Below are 20,998 nucleotides of genomic sequence, written 5' to 3'. Positions count from 1 at the left end.
GGAGAAACAGTTAGAATCGATGAAATATCGCTTGACTCAAGAGAATGGCTGGTGGCCATTCCTGACACCAATGCTGGAGAACGTCACGAATAAAACGAGGGAGGAAGCACCACTCCTCGTGAAACAAATCTGGAGTTTTCTAGAGAAGCAACTGGAGCTAGCTGAAGCGAGAGACATGACGGTGGCTAGATTTGTCTCGGCCGCCAATGAAGTGACGATTGGAGGATTTTGGAGAGAGCACGCCAACGGCGAATTGAAGACTAGGAGAGATTACGAGATTCTCAAGTTCTTGAGTCCTTGCTGGGAGAAAGAATTCTTGGCAGGAGTGTTCGGCACCACGGCGACTATCTTCGGAGCCTTCGTACAGGAGATACTGGGCATGTCCATCAGCCTGCTCTTGGCCCTGTATTTGGTTTACCCCAGATACTTGTTCAACATGGGCCCAGCATACATGTTTAGTCGAGGAGTGGAGACACTTCGAGTTGATGGGTATCTGGCACTAGTACTCTTGACCCATGGGGAATTGGTGTCGTTTCATCGGTTAATGGAATATGGAGAACCTCTGTCTATGGGGAGAGTCCACACGAGCATTGAAACCAGCTCCTACAAGTGTGCCGCAGGGTTGAAGACACTGCTGGTGCAATACCTCATGATGCAGAATCGATACATGACGGGTGAAGATGAGAACCCAACCTCGAGAGAAGAATGGGAGAAGGCGAACAGAGGGATGCCTCTGTTGACGGACCTGTGCCTGGCAATGAGGTTGGACCCAATGGGGATAATCCGGGGTCTAGAGGAGGTGGTGACCTGCATCTATGGTCCAGCAGTGACGTACGCGTTTCCAGATCCCCTGGTGATAACGTATCGTCACTCGGTGACGCACTTGAGTCTCATCAGCGTACTGGATGGTACAGCGCTGAATTGGTGTCAGCAGGAGGTGCTCAGGGCGCGTATGAGCAACACGGTACTCTTCGGAAAAGTGAAAGATGCCGAGATGATGGTGTGCAACTTCAGGGGACAAATGCAATGTAGAATGGGAGGCAAGCGAGAGGGCCCCATTGAAATGTATCCAAATTTTTGGAACCTAAACCCATTGACGGCCGACGGACGAGAAGTCTTGAGAATCCGCGCCTGGAAGGAGTGCTTTGCACTAGTCAAAAGGGAGCTGGAGGCCATAATGGAGAAAGAAATCCTACCAGCCACCATGCCTGAGTTCCCGACAGTCAGGAGGATGACCTTGGGAATGAATAGTCCCTTGGTGGTTCCCTCCATAATGGCGAAGATGATGACGGAGGAAACGCAGAGGCATTTCACGGATGGCTGGGATCCCCTGTTCATCGGCTACACGGCGGCAGTCTACTTCCACACCAGCGAGATGAAGGTAAATTCGTGGACGACGCAAGCGAAAAAGAGTAGAGGTTCGCAGCCCCCTGGATATGAAGTGCGGAAAGTCTTGAGGACTCTTGAGAAGGAAGGACTTGAGAATATGCTACCCATATGGGATGATGGCAGGATGATCGTGATGGAGGGGCACGTCGCATTGGTGGACGAAATGAAACTTGCCACGAGAAAATACAAGGCACCCTATGGCTTGGAACAAGTAGAAGTGACACAGGAGGGAACAGAACTAGATGCAGCAGGTCAACTGCATGTAGCCCTGACGGAATATAAAAAGCTGGATCCTACGACACCGTCACCACTGTCTGTAGACACGCCTGGAGACAAGAGGAGTGGACCCGTGGAGGATCGACTCAAAAGAATTCTCGAGAGAAGAAGAAATGAATCAGAGGAAGAGAGTATGGATGAAACTCTCAGTGAAGCTGGAGAAGACATGGAGGTGGGGAATACGCCTGAACCAGGGCCATCAGGGGAGGAACTCACCACTCAAGAGCTGTTGAAAGACTTGAGCGAAGAGAATTGGGCAGATACTGCCACCCCACCTCTGAACCCGTCCCCGCGGAAGAACCTAGAGTTGCCATTGGCAGGTGAGACCTTCAATATGGGGATGTTACTCTTGAGCTCGGAGGAAAGGGAGAAGAACACGTTCGAAGGGAACAGGGACATATTCTTGGGATCTCTCGAGGATGACGCTTGGCAGGAATTCCTGGAGGAATTCAATCGAGAAGTGGGCAGCGAGACGACGCTGGACAAGTTCAAGAAGGAACTGTGGGACGCAGTAGTGAGATTCGGGGAACCGCTCCTGATAGGAACGGGCCTGGATGAGAAAGCAAGAAAAGAGCTGCTGAACAAGCTAGTGGAGCTGAGGAACGCACGATCGAAGACTAGAAAAGAGAAATGTGAGGACAGTTCTACTCTGAAACAAAAAACTGTGGATAAAATGGTTGATGATATGAAAAGGGATAAGGTTGGGACTAGTAATATGATTAAAAGTACTAATATCCTTAAGGCTCGAGCAGGGGGAGGCAAGAGTTGGAAGGAGTGGATGGAGAGGTCGAATCAATGATGATAGCCACAACACCCTCGAGCAGAGATGTGAAGACTCGCAAGAGGAAGAGAGAAGTGGAAGGATGGGGTAGTCCTTCAGTGGATGCTGTTTCGGAAGGAAACTTGAGAGAGACGGCGCCCATCGTTTTGGCTCGATGCAAGACGGCGGCATACAAGAACAGCTCGGAGCTCAGGAAACCACTTGAAGTAGAAAACGAAATAGAGGTTTCCGCCAGTTCGACGTCAGAAGAAGACTTCAAGCCTCAGAAGATAAACGTGAAGAGAGGTTCAACGAACGGACAGGTAGGGGAAGTGGAGATCGGCAAAGAATGGATCTCGAAGGCACATCAGGACATGGGCAAACAAGTGACGAGTGATCCATTGGAGAGGAACAAGACGAGGAACACTTCCCGGACGTGGTGGGTGGCCCTCGAAACATTGAAGGAAATGGAGGACTGCTTGAAGAAGTTGGACAGTGGAATAGCTCGCAAGCGACGCAATTGGGCCACCCAGCAAAAAGCCGAGGTTAATAAGATAGAGATGGCAAGTCATCTGAAGAGGTCCTGGCAGAGTTTGTTGAAGGATCATTTTGAAGAGGCGATGAGGACATCCTCATCAGCACCGCCACTAATGGCGAATCCCTTCGTTAGAACTGCGGGACAATTAATGTTCACCTGGAGTCTGGTGGGAATAGAGTTGGAGACATTGACCTCGTATGACAGGCTGAAGTTGGGAAGCAAGAAGCTAGAGGTGTATCAGGCACTGATGCAACACGTGGCCAGGGACAATTCAGGCTTGAGCCTGGCTAGAAGAAAAGATGCCACATGTTTTTTGAGATGGATAATGTCAATGATGTCTGATAGCACCATCCTGGCATGCCACCAGAGAGCAAGTGGAAGTAAAACCATGGAGAAAAGAGTCTCAACGATCATCTTGAACGTATATCAGAGTACAGGAATAGAGAAAGAAGATGGTTCCAGACTATCCTTAGAGAACCATCGAAAGCTGGACGAGGTACGGATGTTCTCTAATAAGAAGTTCGAGGAAGAACATGATGTTCACCGTAACCTGGCCTCGTCAGAACAGTACTCGAGACTCAGTGAGAAGGGGGAATACCAATATGTGTCTGGAGTGATGGGAATAGCCTACAATCCCTTCTTAGACTCGGAAGCTGGAGGAGCCCACAGAAACCATGAGGTAGCGGAGCTACTGAAGTTTTGGACAGAAAGAATAATGGAAATAGACGCGGTGGAAAAAGAAGGGCCGAGCCTGGGCCTGATTCTTGAGAAAACACCAGAGGTGATAAGCATACCGCGCTCAAACAAGAGAGTTGAAGTGAACATGGGCGGTGGAAATGGCTTGTTAACCACGAACTTGGGAGTGATATGGAAGCTACTAAGACCCTCCTGGTGTCCACATCCCCATGCGAGTCTAATCGAGGAAACCACCGAGCGAGTGTGGTTAGCACCAACGGAAGATGAAGATCTGGCGAAGTTGAGTGTGCTACATAAGCTAATCACGCCCCAGATGCAAGAGCCAAGCGAAAGGACGAGCGACCCCGGGTCAGCAAAGAAATTGGAGCCGGGTAGCTGTCTGGATTCGACGTGTGGGAACGGAGAGCACATCTGCGATGGACGGTCATGCGTCAGAATACTGTCGTTTCAAAAAGAAGACCTGGTCACTTGGTTCGAAGACATCACAGAAAGGGAGAAAAGTGAAGTGCAAATAATAGCGGAATGTTACGCGAGAACCACGGTGAATATAGCGACAGCTCTCGGATTCTTCTCGAGAATGTGTGGTCTGCAGGCACTGGAGAGACTGGAATCTGAACATCATTTAGTGACGGCGTTGAGCGTAGAATCATGGCCCGGGGTGTTGCAGGTGACTCAAAAACACATCCGGAGCTGGAAGGTTGGTCTTGAGGCGGAAATGGGATTTCCCATGAGCGAAGCTTATGGCTTGCCATTGAACGCGAAATCGCTGATAGGGTCAATGATGGCCAACTTGTGCGGAAGTCACTACCCGCTACACATGGCGATGGTGGAAGTGTCCAGCCAGAGAATACTGGTGGACAAGGCCTTCTCAGTGCCCAAGTGCGTGAGGTTGGCTCGGATGTCGCATCACTCGCACAAGTTGTTGAGAAAAATCAAAGGGACAGTACCAAAAGAATTGAGAGATGACTTAAGCGAAATCTGGGGAGAAGATCTTCTGAAGTTGGAAAGAGAAAACACAAGCGATCACGAGAGACAAAACGTGATCGGAAAACCTGTGGGAAGTACTCCGAACCTGGAAGATAACGACACGATGCACGAGAAAATGATGGAGCTTGAGCCTCTCTTGGAAGCCTCAGGGGAGCGTAATCTCAGGAGCATTGAGATCTCTCATGGGGAATGCCCATGCCACTGTTTGGCACAAACGGTGTGGTATCCAGATCACAAGAACCTTTGCCTGGTGTGGGATGTGGAAGAGATTCGGTCGATCGGACTACCGGATCACCGGCAGAAGGTGACGCTCTTAGTAGTGAGTACGATGTTAGCTCTGAGATGGATAGAAGAGAATATAACGAAGTATCGGGAGGCGACGACGCCAACGGCTGAGTCAATATACGCGATAGACTACAGCAGGAGACTCGAGTTGTTTGAGACTGCGTGCAAAGTATTCGCCATACCGACGGAAGTCAGGCACGTATGGAGTCGCTTGAGGTACTTTCCATGGTTTCGGGCGACACTGACGTCTTGGTTGTACATGACAACGAAAGATCACATGAGAAAACATCAAAAAGAGTATCGACAGTTCCAGGCCGAGATTGGGCCGGAAGCTTTCAAGAGACCCCTGCTAACCCATCGTAATGCGATCACGACAGGATGGAAAAGAGTGGGTAAGATGTCTAGAGACAATACCAAAGCGAGGGAGTCGATACTAGAGGAAGACCTGGCGAAGAACGTGAGCTTGAGCCTGCACAACTCCTTTTGCTTGAACCGAGAAGCTAGGGTGAAGGCACTACCCAACCAAGCAAAGAAGTTGCAGGAGCAGAGAGAATGGATGCGATCCTATGAACAGCTGAAGGCTTGGGAGGAGATTGTGATTAGTTCCGATGATGAAGAGGAACTGTTGAGACAGTTTGCCGCATCTAGCACTTCAGGATGCAGTACCTCCAAGGCGAAGAGTACGAGATGAATGGGCAAATCGGATGGATCTTGAGTCTTGAGAGGGAAGGGGGGCTTGAGCGTGGATCCGAGTGAAACTTGGATTCACGAAAAAGAAATTTTAACAAAGCAAATATTGTTACTAATATACTATATTTATTATATAAATCGAAATGCTGCATGACAATTTCCTGATTGAATAGGACAAAAGAGATTTTAAAATGATTGGCTTGAAAAGCGAAAATTCAAGGGTGCAGGTGTATGCAGATTTTGGTTGCTGTTTAGCAATAGTGTGAAAATTTTAAATGGCTGTGAATTTTGGGGTTTAGATAAGCTTAAATCTGCTGCAAACTTCTGTAAATGACCACTGGCACTGTATCTTGAGCAACACTCGGTTTTTCTGGGACTCACTGGCAGAAGACAGCGCGCGATGAGGACATCGATCTCGAGTCCGGGGAGTATGTGCCAGTCGGTCATATTTGGAAGTTTGACCTTGAGAGGAGCAAAAAAACACTTGATTTTGGAGTGAAATTTAATTTTTCAAAATTTCGAATGGAACCTGTCATGCACGATTTTCTCGCGAGAACTGAAAATCAGAAAAAGAAGTTAGAACAATATCAGAACAATTGAGTCGCACACGCGGGAAAGTTGTAAGAAAAAGCAGTAGGAAATTGCTATTCGCAATTTCCATCACTATAATAATCGAGAGTAGAGCTGTCCCATCTGTGACAGAGACGAGAGCATTCCCTCGAATTGGATTATAACGACTGGAGTATTATTCGGAACTGGACTAGAGTGAACCTTCGGTGGAAAGGTGGACAGCTTGAGTGTCCTAATGGTTCACAAGAAAACTATTGTCTAGAGTATAAACTCGTTCTCATTGTTAAAACTATAAAACATTAGACTCATTTAGTTACGTTATTTAATTCTTGAGTTAACTACCGACTGGATTATTTCCCACTTCTTGAGCGTGCTACTATGTGAGTACAAATTTAAATTCTAGAGTGTGTTTTATGATTGTTATGTTGAGGTAAGGCGAGTTTTAGGTTGATCCATCTGAAATGGATCAAAGTTCCACTGTCTAATAAAAAAGCAACTTAACGGATTGTTCCAACCCGGTTTTTAACGGCGTTCATGTATTTTGGGTATCTAGAGACCTAAGTATGGGGACGTTTCTAATTCTAGAGTGGGGGGATATTTTAGTAGTAGCCTTTAAGCTGTAACGGGTCGTAGTCTCATGTCACGAACGAACCGAACTGGCTCCGACCGTTCTTGAGGTAGAAAAACACAAGAGATAGTGTCCCTGACCCTTGAGCCAGTGGTTATAGGGCCTATTTTTCTTAAGCCTCATGTGTGACTGCAGTAGACGAATGTTACAGACGTGAAGTTTCTGACTCGGTTTAATACCTCAACAACTTTTTGCTTTCGCCCCTGTGAGATAAACCGGAACCCAAAATCAGCTTGTTGAAACTCCCGGTAAAATTTTGGGCTTTTATTGTTTTGCTTTCTTATTTTTTTCGCTCGGTTTTATTCCGTTGATTTCAAGTTTGGGGTATTTTCAGAGATGAAAAAGTGTGCTGCATCAAATATGGAGAATGAAATGAACATGATTGACATTAACCACTGATTGACAAGGAAATCATTGTAGTGAAAATTTTTAAAGCGAGATCGAAGATGTCGAATTCAGCGTCGCCTCGGTGCAAAGTTTGTGAAAACGGCTTCTCTTCCTCCGGAGAAGGAGTGCCTAGACTGCTGCTGTGTGGACACACTCTTTGTACAAGTTGCCTCTCCAGACTGTTGTCGACTGAGGACAATGGAACCTCCTCAAACAACATCATCTGCCCTTTCGATCGTAGCTCAACTTTTGTCCCTCCCGGTAAGTTATTTTTTAATTTTCTAAATTATCAGCTAGAGTTTGAGCATTTGTGAAAAACTTTAAAGAGCGAACCTGTTTGTGGAAGGATATTTTGAAGTTATTTATAACAAAAAGGCGGCCAACAATTATATCCCATGATAACCAGTACGCTCATCTGTGTTGTTGATTTTTGTATTGAAGTTTAATAACTTCAATGATTTGATCTTTACTTCAATGATTTAAACTTCAATGATTTAATCTGTTACAGCTGGTGTGGCTGAACTCAACAAAAATTTCTCTCTTCTCGAAGTTCTTGATTCTTCTCAATTAGAGGGACGAGGGAATGCTTCGAATTGCACTGTCGATCCAAGTTTTTCGAGCGCTCGTTTGAGAGCCCACTCTGAGTCAGCTGTTTCTCCGCAGCTCAGTCCTAATAGTGTTGCAATTAACCGGAAGTGCGACGAGAACGAACTTCATGTGGCAACACTGTATTGCTTGACTTGTGCAACTAATTTATGTCAGCAGTGCTCAGAAATCATTCATTCTACCAATGTTAGTATTTATTTCGACTTATTTACGAGTGGGTTTGTGCCCGCTATCATCGTGGGTGCCCGTGGGGTTATTTTGGATAATGGCTATCTCTGGAAGTCCAAATATGCACGCTTATTATTTATTTAACTAGTTGGGAGTCTAAATCCAAATAAGAAAAACGCTGTGCTGCTAAAATTAATTAAAAACGGATTTGTTTAAGACACTGTCAAAGCATAAGCGAATTCCGATCTGCGAAGCTCCGACACGCCAGAGACCCCAGTGCAGGTTACATCCGGGACACCCTGTAGAGCTAGTATGCCTGGAACCGGCATGCCAGATACCCACCTCAATTCCCCCGAACTCCTCGACTCAGTCCTCGTCGTCTCAAATGATCTCGCAGTTCCAGCTTCCAATGATGTGCTATCTTTGTAGAGATTTCAGTTCCCACAAAGGTCATAAGTTCAACCTATTGATCCATGAAGCAGATTCGATCAAGTCGTTGTTGACCAGCTGCCTGAATATCATTAACAACTTCTCAGACGACGTGACCATTTACATACGAAAGTTGAACGCCTGTATGCAGCTTATAGAAGGAACCTCTACTAGATCCCCATCGTCGACAGGAAGTTCTTTGAGTGTTTTGGGATCTGATTTAAATGCGAACGCAGCGGGAGTCACAACGGGGCCTAATGGACAATTGACGAACGTGAGGGGAACAGCGCTAGTTGCCAGACAACAGGTTTGATGTTTTTTAATTTGAGGCAGTAAACGTTGATCAGAAAAATCTGTAGATCAGATTATTATAGTTCGAAATTTTTTTAAGTTAAAGAAAGTTTGGCAATTTAAATTTCATCCATCTAATCAAAACACGTCTCAAACAATCGCAAATTAATCATTTTTTGGTTCAAATTGCAGCTGATGTTTTTTCTGTTGCCAGGTGCATGATTATTTTGAGGATTTGCGGCATAATCTAAGGCGCCAAGAGGAAGTGGCTCTATCTGTAGTGAACACGTATGTGAGGGAGAAGAAGCTAGCACTACAGCAGAGCATGCAGACTCTGACCATGATTCTCTCCCAGCTTACCTCCACTGAGACTGACCTGAAGAGGCAGTCGACATTGGGCGATGTCGACCTAATTGTGCGCAGGTAAGCCAAATTGAATAGCTAATTTTATAAGGACTTCAACGAATTGAGATGAACATCGAACAAGATCTTGCTAAGGTTTGAATTATAAAGTTGCACATACGCTGGTTTTCGATGCTTTGCTACGATGTGCAAATGGTGCAAGAAAAACCGTGAATGGCTTTCAGTTTCAAAATTGGATTTTAATTTTCAGATTTCTCAGCGGAAAAAATAATCTATTGATCCAGTTCTCTCAAATTGGGTTAGTTGATTTTTAAAAGTTTCAATCACGAAAGATATATGATGTCACATTTTTTCTATGAAAATGCTTTCGGTTCCTGTCAGATGAGTGAAACTTTTCCAAATGTCTGTTTGCTACATTTTTCAGGTCGGAAATCAGTCGTCTTGTAGACGCAGCTCAATGGCAACAGTCTCAACTGCAGGAGCTTCTTAGCAGCGGCGGATCATCTAGTTCCAATTCTTACGGCACCAGTGGGTCCAACGGGGCAAATAGTGGAGGTGGAAATGGAGCTGTTGTGAATGTGTCATCATGTGATCCCAGTGTGCCCATCACATTCACCAGGGACAATAGGGTCCACATAGGTTTGTTTGAACTTGTAGCTCCACTAGCCCAATAAAACTCTGCGAATGACACGAACAATAAATGCATACTTTATAACCTACATTAGGCTTACAGTAGATAATGTAATGGCCTCTAGTGTGCTCTTTTTTGATTGCGTGTGCATTAACGATACACTCTGAATGTGTGCTAGGTCCGAAGATAGAGATGCGTCTGGTGATGTTGGGTCTGAACAATGCAGGCAAGACATCCATCCTGTTCAAATTGAAGCAGAACGAGTTCGTGCCCACTACTCTGCCCACCATCGGCTTCAACGTTGAGACTGTGGAGTACAAGAACCTTCAGTTCAACATCTGGGATGTGGGTGGAGACCCGAAGTTGAGGCCACTGTGGAAACACTACTATCTCAACACACAGGTCGGGAATAGTGGCTTTTTTCTGGGCTTGAACACTCAAATTTATATCTCATTATTATAATTTAACGGAATTTTTGCTTGTGATTAACAGCAATCCTAGAGAATAATCGTGTCTTCTCACAAAAAAATGTTAGTTGTAGTCTAAAAGTGAAGTTCGTCTGAGCTGCGGGAAAAGATAAAATAGCAGTTTTTAGGCAATCACAGCAATCAGGGTTATGTAACTGAATGTTTTTTGAGTATCGGGGATTGTCAGTATTCACTCTATCTAACTGAAACAAATTGGTACTGTTATAACTAAAATTAAACAGCGGAGTGATTTATGATACAAATATCAATCTAGATGATTATAATCCGTTATCTGTTTTTCTTCACCCTCCTTGTAACTCATGTTTTCTCAGGCTCTAATATTCGTAGTAGACAGCTCAGATCAGTCTCGTCTCTCGGAAGCACAGAGTGAGCTGTCTCGACTCATGTTGGAGAAAGATCTAAGGAGCGCCATCTTGCTAGTGCTGGCTAGCAAACAGGACTCACGAGACGCAATAGGGGTTGAGATTCTAACCAATGAGTTGAACCTACACAAGATCTGTTGTGGTAGAAAGTGGCATATCCAGGCGTGTGATGCGCAAACCGGAGTTGGTTTGGAAGATGGTCTAGATTGGCTCTCTAGACAACTTGTGTGGGCCGGAGTGGTAGATGTTTGTCCCCAGGCGCCTACAACGTCATCAGCTATTGAAGGTAAAACTGGACTGAATTGGACCATTACAAATTAAATACTTGATTGGTAAAATATAATCAGAAAGCAGCCTTAAAGTAGAATAAAATGGCCGGTTGCTGCGCAAGTAGCACAGAGTGCTCCGACCACCATATTCATAAAAAACTTCCAAAAAGGTTTTTCAAATTAGTGTTCCCTTCTTGTGCGTGATGTGATGAGAGAACTTTTCGCACGCGTAGGAAGTTAGTATTTTAGGCAGAACCGACAACAGTTGTCTTCCACAAAAATACTAACACACAGTAAACTTTTTAAAAAATCAAAAAAAAATGGTATATAATTTTTGCTACTTTTCATACAAAGCTATCTGCAAAACTTATGTTGCCAAGAAAGCGCTAAGTGAAGCATCCAAAACAAGTTTTAGTTTTGTAAAATCAAGTGTATAAGACTAAATGACCAATTTTCATGTAGCGAATGTTAGTATAACAAAGTTAGTATGTTAGACAAAATCGACAACAGTTGTCTTCAAAAAAATAATAACACAGTAAACAGAAAAAAAAACCAAAAAAGTTCATCTTTTTTGCTACTTTTCGTACAAAATTATCTGGAAAACGTATGTTGTCAGGAAAGCGCTAAGTGAAGCATCGAAAAATCAAGTGTTTAAGACTAAATGACCAATTTTCAAGTGTTTAAGACTAAATGACCAATTTTCATATAACGAACGGTAGTATAATAAAGTAAGTATATAGACAAAATCGACTACAGTTGTCTTCAAAAATAATTACAAACGATAAAATGGAAAAAAAGCTAAAAAGTTTCTTATGTTTTAATGTCGTTTGAATCACGACTGAAAGGGCTTCAATATGATATATCACTGGTCCGTGGCACTATTGGTGTTTTCCAATTCAGTCAGTTAAGTTTATTTAATCATAAACAATTTAATGGCATATGTTGCTGCTTTATTTTTCGCTAGAGTTAGTTCCTTTTTGAGAAAAAACATGTATCATGGAAGTGTATGGGATATTTTGTTTTTCGTTTTTTTTTTGCGATGCTGTGGAAACTTTTTGCACTTTTCGCAGAATATTCAATTTTCTCGAAAAACTACTGTACCGATTTTCAAAAAATGGTACCAATGGAAAACCCGGCTGCTCTTCTATGTGACTGCACATTTCGCTAGTCTCTGTTCTTTTTAACTCACGTTCTACGGCCTTCGAAAGTTTTAGTAGGGGGATCAAACAAGCTGAGTTCTGACATTTTGTTTAATTTTAAAAAAAAATTTGATTTTTCTTAAAAACTGCCGTACCAAATCGGAGATTAAGTGTTTAAACGAAAGAGAAAACCTGTTATGCGAATCTTACCTGCACAAGCCGCTATGACCTGCGCTTTGAAAAAAAAATATGGCCCTAGAGAATGTCCAATTTTGAAAACAAAAAAGAAAAAAATAAAACAAACCCGAATACAAAGTTCCTCTCCATTTTCAGTGGTCGGAACAAAAAAGAATAATGGCAGTTTTTCTGAAAATTATAATTCAGTTGCAAGTTGAGCTATATAACGTTTAAATTTTCATTGCGTTTCAAACTAGTCGGACCTTCAAATGCAAGATCTTTGAACCCAGACGCATCATCTCGCTATGCCATTCAACACACCTCCCTCTCGGTCAATCAGAATGCGGCTTTCACGAATCAAGAAGACTCTTTCACTCACCGAGGAGGAATGCATTTATATCGGAACTCCTCGAACTCCCAATTTACAAGAGGCGCTCCGGACTCAGGCCAAGATCAAAGACGTGTTTTGGGAAGCGGCGATCAAGTAGGAGTGCAACCTCACGCGGGAGGAGGGGGCGATTTGGCATCTGCAGCTTCTCAGAGTCAAGTTTATTATTCGTCAATGGCAACTACTGATTGTAAGTTTTCTGATCTAGCTGATCGTATGGTTGAGTACATCATACTGATCAATCAATCAGTTATATGTGTGCCTGAGAGTTTGACTTATTTGGAAGCGCAAAGATTTTATCGATTTCTGTTCAATTTTTTTATTTGTGAAAGAACTCTTGTATATACGAATAGTCCTCTGTGAATTTCAATTTTTAAGAGTAATGAACGTAGTGAGTAGTCTTATATAGGTCTTGCTGATTTTTTTTTGTTTTTTTTTTCAGGAAAAAGTCTATAAAATTGTTCAGGCCAAATATTGATTTTTTTTGATTTTTGATTTCTTTTTAAGTTCACTTCATTTTTTTGCTTAAATCAAACAAAGTTCACTATCGAACAGCAAAAATGTAAAGTTCACGAAAAACATGATTGACTGCTAATTTCGAAAATGGCATCAGATTTCTCAGCGAAATAAAAATTTATCAAGTTGGTTTAATTTTATCAAAAAAGCACCGATCATCAGTTGTTCGTGAAATTCAAAGAGCTTTAAGGGCATATAATTTTTCTTTAAAATTCTCAATTTGATTTTTTTTTTCAAAAAAGAAGTCAGCCTTTCCTGTTTATTGCGTTCATTACTCTTTTCTAACTATCGATTGGCTATGTTTTTTGCTGCGAACCTCTTAACTAACGTAAAAAGAAAAACAGTTATATGGATTGGATAGGGTTTACAGAAGATTTCTCAATACGATTTTTTAAAATATGCTTTATATGATTTTGAATTTTCCGTTTTTATCCTTTTTCGTATACGAGAAACACCAGATAAATTGAGAGTGGGTTAAAGTATGAGAGTGGGTTAAAGTATGAGAGGAACAAAATTATCCATTCAGTTTGCAAATTCATCCGTTCAATAACAATGATCTTTGAATTGATTTTTTTTTCGGAATTCGGAATGCTTTAGCTTGTCTTGCCATTACATTTTTTTGAATGTTTTGTCCGTGAGTTCATTTCAGGAGTTTTCTGTCCGGGTATGTTTTGATATCAGTTTTGTCTTAAGGTGGAATATATTTTTCTTTCTTAAGGGTCGTTTAACGTAGTTGAGAATCGTATATAGGTCGCGATGATTTTTTTTTTGGTTTTGTTACCGGGAAAAGTCCCAAATTTTGTTCAGCCTCAAAATTACTTTTTCGCGGTTTAATTTTTGATTTTTTAAAAAGTTTAGTTCGTTTCCTTTGTTAAAAGGAAGGCAAACTTTACTAATGAACTTCAAAAGTGTAAAAAAAATGCGTGATCGACTTCTAGTTTCGAAGGTAGAATTTAATTATGGAATTTCCCAGCGAAATAAAAATTTTACTTTTTGATCCAATTTTCTCATAGAGTTTTGAAAACATGACAACCATAAAATTTTTTAGAGCTTCAAAGAGCTTTGAGGCCATTTTTTTCTTTGAATTTCTGAAGTTGCATTTTTTCAAAAAAGTTTTTTTTTGTTTGCATTCATTGACTCTTTTCCATCGGTATATTGGCTATGTTAGATAATTATCTACAGCTCCGCTTCGCCACTGTATAACTATCTGATTTATGATTTTGTTTTCTTACAAATAATTAAAAAATACTCTTGTTTTCTTGAATGATTTATTTGCCTCTAATACGGTTCCTAGAAGTTTTAAGATTCCTACAGCAGTGACTAAATTTTTGTGAATAAATTGTGGCATGAAATTTTGTATCGCAAGTGAGGGTCCGCTTTGCTTGTGTGACTAGAATTGTTTCGTTTCAGTATTACGAAGAGGAGGAAATCAAGTCACATTCAACTTCCAGGATCAAGATTATGATTTGAATTCGCGTAGGTGGGTGACAGGAGACCCACTGGTACAACTGGAATACTCATCGCTGATTGGTCGAGGTCATAATCAATCACAGCAACAGTACAACCAAAATATGAACTTGAACTCAAACTGATAAATTGATAAACATTTTGCGCTGCAAAGCAAAGGTGTTAAAACTATTTTAAATAGTTTCTGCTCTAGTTTAGAAGGAGTATTTAGTAGCTTACGTACAAGAAAAGATATATTTCACAGTTGATGCAGTATCTGTCAACAAGCGTAAGCAACATTATTTATAGTAGATTATAGTTGGCAGATCTTTTAGAAATTGATGTTTATTGTGCAAGGCACTCAAAATATGGCAAGGCACTCAAAATAGTGAATGGACTATTATTAAGTCAGATACAAAATTGCTTATCAGTGTATAAACTTTATATAAATGTTTGAAAAACCAGTATTTGTTTCGGTTTTTCTTAAGGTGACAATCTTCAGGAGTTCAGTTGACACTATTTATACACATTAATACAAGTAATCAGCGTAGTGCCACAGGGATCTTTACTTGGGTCTCTTGTTCGTCATTTACATAAATGATCTACTCTCTCTAATTGAAAGTACTGGTGCTACTTGTAAACTTTTTGCGGATGATCTAAAGGCTTGTAATAGTGCAAGACAGAGTCTTCACTGCGCTCTGGATAAATTATCGAAGTAGTGCAAAAACAATTCAATGAGCGCTAATATTTAAAAGTGCGGATTTTTACTCTTTAAAGGTGCCAACAACAGAATTCTGCTTTGACTCGCACGTGTTTGAACAGAAAAGCCTTGGAAAAGATTTAGGCATTGAGCTTTCAGATATTCTAAATTGGGATGTACATATAAACACACGGTGTAACAAGGCGTATGCCTCATTCTACATTTCTCTACTTACCAACTAATATACCAAACTACACGTACTTCGAGGACTTTTGATACCAATTTTACTAAATTGAATGCAGATGTGGTATCCGAGTAAAGGTGCACTTCATTCAATTGAGTTATTTCAAAAACATGTTACAACTTGGATACACCCAAACAGCGAGTAGAAAGACCGTCTCATGCACCTTAGAATACTTCCTTTATTGCGCTACAGAGAGATGCATGATAATCTTCTATTCAGTAAAAGCAATCAAGGAAAGTACAACGTTCCATGGAGAGAATATGTTGGCATCAACGAAAACCTCAAACAAACCTGAGTAACACTTGAACAAAAAAAATCGTTCATACTTCAAAAAACTCGACTGCCATCCAGCTAACAAAATTTTTGGCACCGAGTTATTCTTCTGTATAAACGAATTGGCAGCCAAGTGAACCTTTTTGGACAAAGCGTCAAGAAAGAATTATCAGACTTTTTCTGGACCTACTTTATATCTGGTTACGGCTACTGCAACATACAAACGTGGACTTTATTAGATCTATAACAAAACAGACTAGAAAACTGAAATTTCAAAGGGCCTTAGAAGTCCTTCCATATATTGGAGCAACCCAGTATTATTATTGTTACTATTATTTGTGCTAAAGGCCGTTATTACCATTGCAATCCTCCTGGGTATATTTAGCGAAATTCAACCCAAGGAGAGGTTTTGCGAGTGGTTTAATGTAGTTGAGACTCTTATATAGGTCGCGATGATTTTTTTTTTCGGGAAAAAATCTAAAACTTCGTTCAGACTCAAAATTCCTTTATCGCGGTTTCACTTCTGATTTTTTTATAAAGTTCATTTCATTTACCTGGTTTACACAAGCAAAGCTTGGGTTATAGTATAAACTATCTTTTTTCCAACCTAGCAAAATTTTTTTGCGACGCAAATATTGTTGCTACGAAATGTGTTCATTTTGAAATTAGTCATTTTGATCAATAACCAGCTATAAAGTACAGCCAATGCTAAGGCTATTAACACAGACTATTATATTACAAATAGCGCTTCGTTTCAAGGTATCATGGATCTGTAACGTAGAAAAGAAGATCCGCAATAAATTAAGAGGGTTTGAACCTGGGCAGAGTCGGAAATTTTTAATGATTTTTTTCCGCTCTATACTTTGCGTCCGCTCTATAAATTGAGGCATGTTCTTTGGTGTTTTTTTTTCAAATTGACTGGAACTGCTAATGCATCATAATTGGCTTGCGTCACTTAGAAATTATGTAGACCCATAATTGGCGTGGGAAACTTAAGAAATTTTGTAGACTCGAAGTTTTAATCATTCAGTTTTTCGCAGTAGCGTTAGCGGTCATAATGTTGCTTGTGTATGCGAAGTGCAACTTCGCTTCTGTGTAAAAAAAGGAAAAACTCTACTATCGAACAGCGAATGTGCAAAGATCGCGAAAAGTGTGATTGATTTCTACTTTCGAAAGTGGATTTTAATTTTCAGATTGTCAAAGATAAATTGACATAAATGTCGAACATAATGTCTAACAAATTGTTCTAGAAATTCGAGGAGCTTTAAGGCCATCTACTTGGTTCTTCGAAATTGGAAAGTTGAGAATCGGCAAAAAACATGTCAGTATATTCTCTGTTTACTTGAGTTTATTGACTCTTCCAACTCTGTGTTTAGGCTTCACGATTTCGCGAGCAATTTTTTTTGCTATTTGGGAAAACTACACTCCGGCAACAAAAAAACAATTGTCACAAAAAAAACCGAATGACTTGTAAATTTCAGAATCAATGCTTAAATTTTCAAGTAACAAGCGTTATCAAATCGATGTATTTGCTTTTAGGCAATTAACTTGTCCAACAGAACCATCGAAATTTTTCAAAAAAACTGATTGCAACTTACGTATGGCATCAGGCTCAAGTTATATTCATTTTTTTATTAAAAGAAAAAAACGAAAATGCATTCTAGTTAAACTTGAGAGCAATTTTCTTGCAATCATGAATTAGATTTTAATTCTCGTAAATAATTTTTTGTACACATTTAATTGAACTTGATTTTGATAGATTATCTTATAGTTTGTTAGCAATTTTTGGTCCCCTTTTTATTTGGCTACTGAGTTATTGCGGTTGCCTTGTACCCTGTGGTCTGGGTTTAGAGTCCCGGCAGACTTTTTCAAAGTCTGATATTGAATTTTTCCGGGAATCGGACTCTGAATGGTGGACCATAGTTTGTCGGCTTACTTGCCATGTCACAACTTTTTTTTGCTGTTGGCAGTTTTCTATTAGTCTCAAATGTCGGTGTTAATTCTCGTAATTTTTCGAATTCACAGTCCCTGACTGGTAAATTTTCCGTTTCTTCTTGTTTTAATTTTGTTTCGAAATTATATTAGTGCTGATTCATTTCGACTCAATTTTTGTGATTTAATTGAAAATTTGCATGGATTTGAATGGTTTTTTGTATTGATTAAATCAGGTTGATTGTTAGCATCAAAGCTAAAAGTTCAAATTTTCAAGTCGCAAAAGTTTTTATGACAATAATATTTTTTACCCTTTTTATTTTCCCATCTATCGGGTCTAATCACATGTTTTCTGATTAGTGAACGTTTCGAAACCACTAAAAGCGTGTGTAATGCTGGGGTTTGTTTTTCGTCTGTTTTTCTTGAGATTGAGTTTTGTGGAGTTCAAAAAAATGACATTTTAAATGACAGCATTTTTTGCTTTTTCTGTTTTCAGATCGATTGGCGCCTAATTACGTGTTGTACGCTCAGTGAACGTTGTGAAATAAATAAAAAAGTTTTAATGTTGGGTGGTTGTGTTTTTTTGAGATTGATTTTTTATCGGAAAATTGTTAACTTCTCATGACAATATTCCCTTAATCATTTTTTGTTTCCAAAATGAATTGATGTAATTCCACGTGTTGTTTGCCTAATGAATGTTTGAAAATACTAAAAGCTGGTTAAGTGCTAGGAAGTTGTTTTCTTCTGTTTTTCTGGTATCCAGTTCGACAACAATGAGCAAGCGTTATCGAACTGGAACTTTTTTTCGGGTAAACAACTTGTTTAACAGAGTCTCTTGAAGAACTTGTATCTTGTGTCAATGAATTTAAATTTCTATGCATTCCCGGCCAATTTGGCCTGGAGTTATTGAAAATGCTTAAGATGACAAAGGTCCTAGGTTCGAATCTTGCCAGGACTTATTTTTTTCTAACGGGAAATATTTTGTTTCAAATAACATTGTCAGCCAATTGTTTGGCTGCTTATTTTATGTCGGCTTAGTTGTCAGATCTTGAAATTTTTCTCTTGGTGTGCGCATTTTTATTTCATAAGGTTGCTTTTAGTCTTCGAGTTACTTCAATCTATAATTTTACTTGCCTCGATTTCGCGTTTTCTTTTTTTTGCTTAGCTCAAAAAAATTCCTCGGCTCAACTTATTTCGTTCTTACTTTTATCGGCCTAATGACTTTATTTCGGGTCATTTCAAGGAAAACACAATTTGAACACTCGACTCTGCACTTTTCATATTAGTTGTATGCTTAACAATCGATTTGTTGAAATTTTTTTTTTTTTTTTCATAATGAAAAATTATTTCCAAATTCATTGGAAAAATTTTAGTTTTTCTCAGAATCTACTGATTTTCAAAGAGGGGTATCAATTGAAACACCGCTTACTGTTTTGTGTGCCCGTATACATCGTTAGAGTCTTTTTACTTAGTCCCTCTGTCTACAGCTTTCGAAAAAATTTATGGGGGATACTTTGACCCATTTTTTTTTATTTCTTTTTTCGTTTTCTCGAAAAATGCCCCTCTCAAATCTGAGTTTTTGGTTTCAATGAATAGAAAGGTTTCGAAAAACTCCCTACACGAGCGGCTACGACCATTTTTTTACACATAATAATATGGCCCTCGGAATATTCAAATTTTTGGTTTTTGACAGTTTTTACGCTTGTGATTAGCAAGCGTTGTCAAATCAGAATGTAGCTTTTTTTGGGTTAAAATCTAGTTTAATTAAACCAGTTGAATCACATGATGATGCTAACATTTTTATTGCTGCTCTGCTATCATGCTTAATTTTTTGAAACTTCAAATTTAATTACTTGAAGGACACTAGCTACTACGGTTGTTTTTTTTGCTCAATTTGGTGTGTGCTCAAAAATCGACGGCCATATTTCAGCTTCGTAAATTTCGTTCATTTGCTTATTTGAGTTTTAAATATCTTACTTGACATGTTTGCTAGAAATCCTCTTTGGTACAAACAGGTAATACAAAAGTCTTTCAAAAAAATTAGTTCTTTTCTCCAAAACCCTCCTACCAAAAACCCAGGTATGGCAGAGTAGTTTTCGTTTCAAAAAACGGTTTAATCGACACAACAGATTGTTAGAAGTTCACTTTTATATTTTGCTGCGCCCAATTTGTTTTCGAAAAAAAAATAAATTGAGTGTTTTTTGAAAGTTTTTTGCCTCTTCTCGAAGATAACCGTGCCAATTCTCAAGTTAAATGATTAACCAAGGAACCCAAGATGGGAAATTTTCTCTTCTTCACCGGCCATGAACTTGGTTTCAACAGAAACTTGTTAATGAACATTTACCGCTTTATAGAAACTTTTTGAATTTTCTGAAAAGCTGCCCTATAAAATCTGAGGGCAAAATTTTAATCGAAAAAAGCGAAATGAAATTTTTTCCAGCAGAAGCGGCTACTCGTTAATTTTTTGTAAAAGAAAGGCGATGTATTTCAAAAAAACAAAAGTTTTGGGCAAAGTCCATTTTTTGAAATTGCGCGTCGATGTTTTCAAAAATTTTGGCGCACCTGGTTTTTTAGTTATTAAAATATATTTTTTCGACTTATGCTTTTTTGTAATGTATCGCAAGTGATGCGAAGCCCTGCTTAACTTCTCTGTAAAAATTTTGATTTTTTAATGACAATAATTTGCTTCGTCATTTTCATTTTTGGATCATTTGATGTTTAACTCTGAAACTACAAAAAGTTTGTTTAAAGCTAGCGTTTGTTTTTCTCGTCTTTTTTCCTGATGTTGAATTTTGCGTAATTCCAAAAAAATATATATTTACGTAATTCCAAAAAAATAACTGATGTCTTACCGCATCTTGTTGGCTTAGTGAATACTCAGAAAAAACTAAAAGGTTGTTAAATGCTAGTAGTTGATTCTCTGAGATTGAGTTTTTCGTATTTTCAAAACAATTGATTATGTGTATGACAACAATTTTGTTCGGCCTTTTTCGTTTCTGATCAATTGATTTTTAACCACGTGTTGTTGGCATGGTAAAAACTTGAAAAATATTAGAGGCTTGTTGAATGCTAGTGGTTGTGTTTCTTGTCTGTTTTTCTGAGATTGAGTTTTTCCTTATTTAAAAAAATTGATATTTTTATGACTACAATTTTTTTGGCGGTTCTCATTTTTGGTTCAATCAATGTTTAAACTCGTGCTTTTGGCATAATAAAAATTCGGAAAAAAATATTAAAAAAACTCTTTAGTGTTTGTGGTTATATTTCTTGTATGTTTCTCTGAGATTGAGAAATAGTCAATATTTTCATGACAAGTTTTTCTTTTCGGCATTTTTGTCTAACGATCGATTGGTGTTTAAAAACGCTATGAAAT

At 39.6% G+C, this 20,998-nt stretch overlaps 2 protein-coding genes across 2 annotated transcripts in view; both read left to right on the top strand.

The window, feature by feature from the left end:
- The window catches only part of LOC134842663 (116 kDa U5 small nuclear ribonucleoprotein component-like), a 410,937-nt gene that overhangs the window by 109,976 nt on the left and 279,963 nt on the right, over positions 1-20,998 (top strand). The window lies entirely within an intron of this gene.
- On the top strand, positions 7,158-15,192 carry LOC134842194 (E3 ubiquitin-protein ligase TRIM23-like). Its single transcript, XM_063858414.1, has 9 exons — positions 7,158-7,467; positions 7,715-7,998; positions 8,198-8,716; positions 8,915-9,123; positions 9,488-9,702; positions 9,873-10,096; positions 10,494-10,830; positions 12,387-12,707; positions 14,444-15,192. The coding sequence occupies exons 1-9, from the start codon at positions 7,266-7,268 to the stop codon at positions 14,623-14,625; spliced, it is 2,493 nt and encodes an 830-aa protein (XP_063714484.1). The 5' UTR covers positions 7,158-7,265; the 3' UTR covers positions 14,626-15,192.

This window comes from Symsagittifera roscoffensis, chromosome 3 (assembly GCF_963678635.1).
Source record: "Symsagittifera roscoffensis chromosome 3, txSymRosc1.1, whole genome shotgun sequence".
Taxonomy (NCBI): domain Eukaryota; kingdom Metazoa; phylum Xenacoelomorpha; order Acoela; family Convolutidae; genus Symsagittifera; species Symsagittifera roscoffensis.
The sequence above is the reverse complement of the archived record's forward strand: the minus strand, read 5'-3'. Positions and strand labels throughout refer to the sequence as shown.

Bases quoted from the DNA above. Each gene is read 5' to 3' on its own strand.
- LOC134842194 (XM_063858414.1), top strand. From the start codon at position 7,266: ATGTCGAATTCAGCGTCGCCTCGGTGCAAAGTTTGTGAAAACGGCTTC. The intron at 9,124-9,487 runs GTAAGCCAAATT...TACATTTTTCAG, and splicing joins GTCGACCTAATTGTGCGCAG to GTCGGAAATCAGTCGTCTTG. The intron at 9,703-9,872 runs GTTTGTTTGAAC...AATGTGTGCTAG, and splicing joins GGACAATAGGGTCCACATAG to GTCCGAAGATAGAGATGCGT.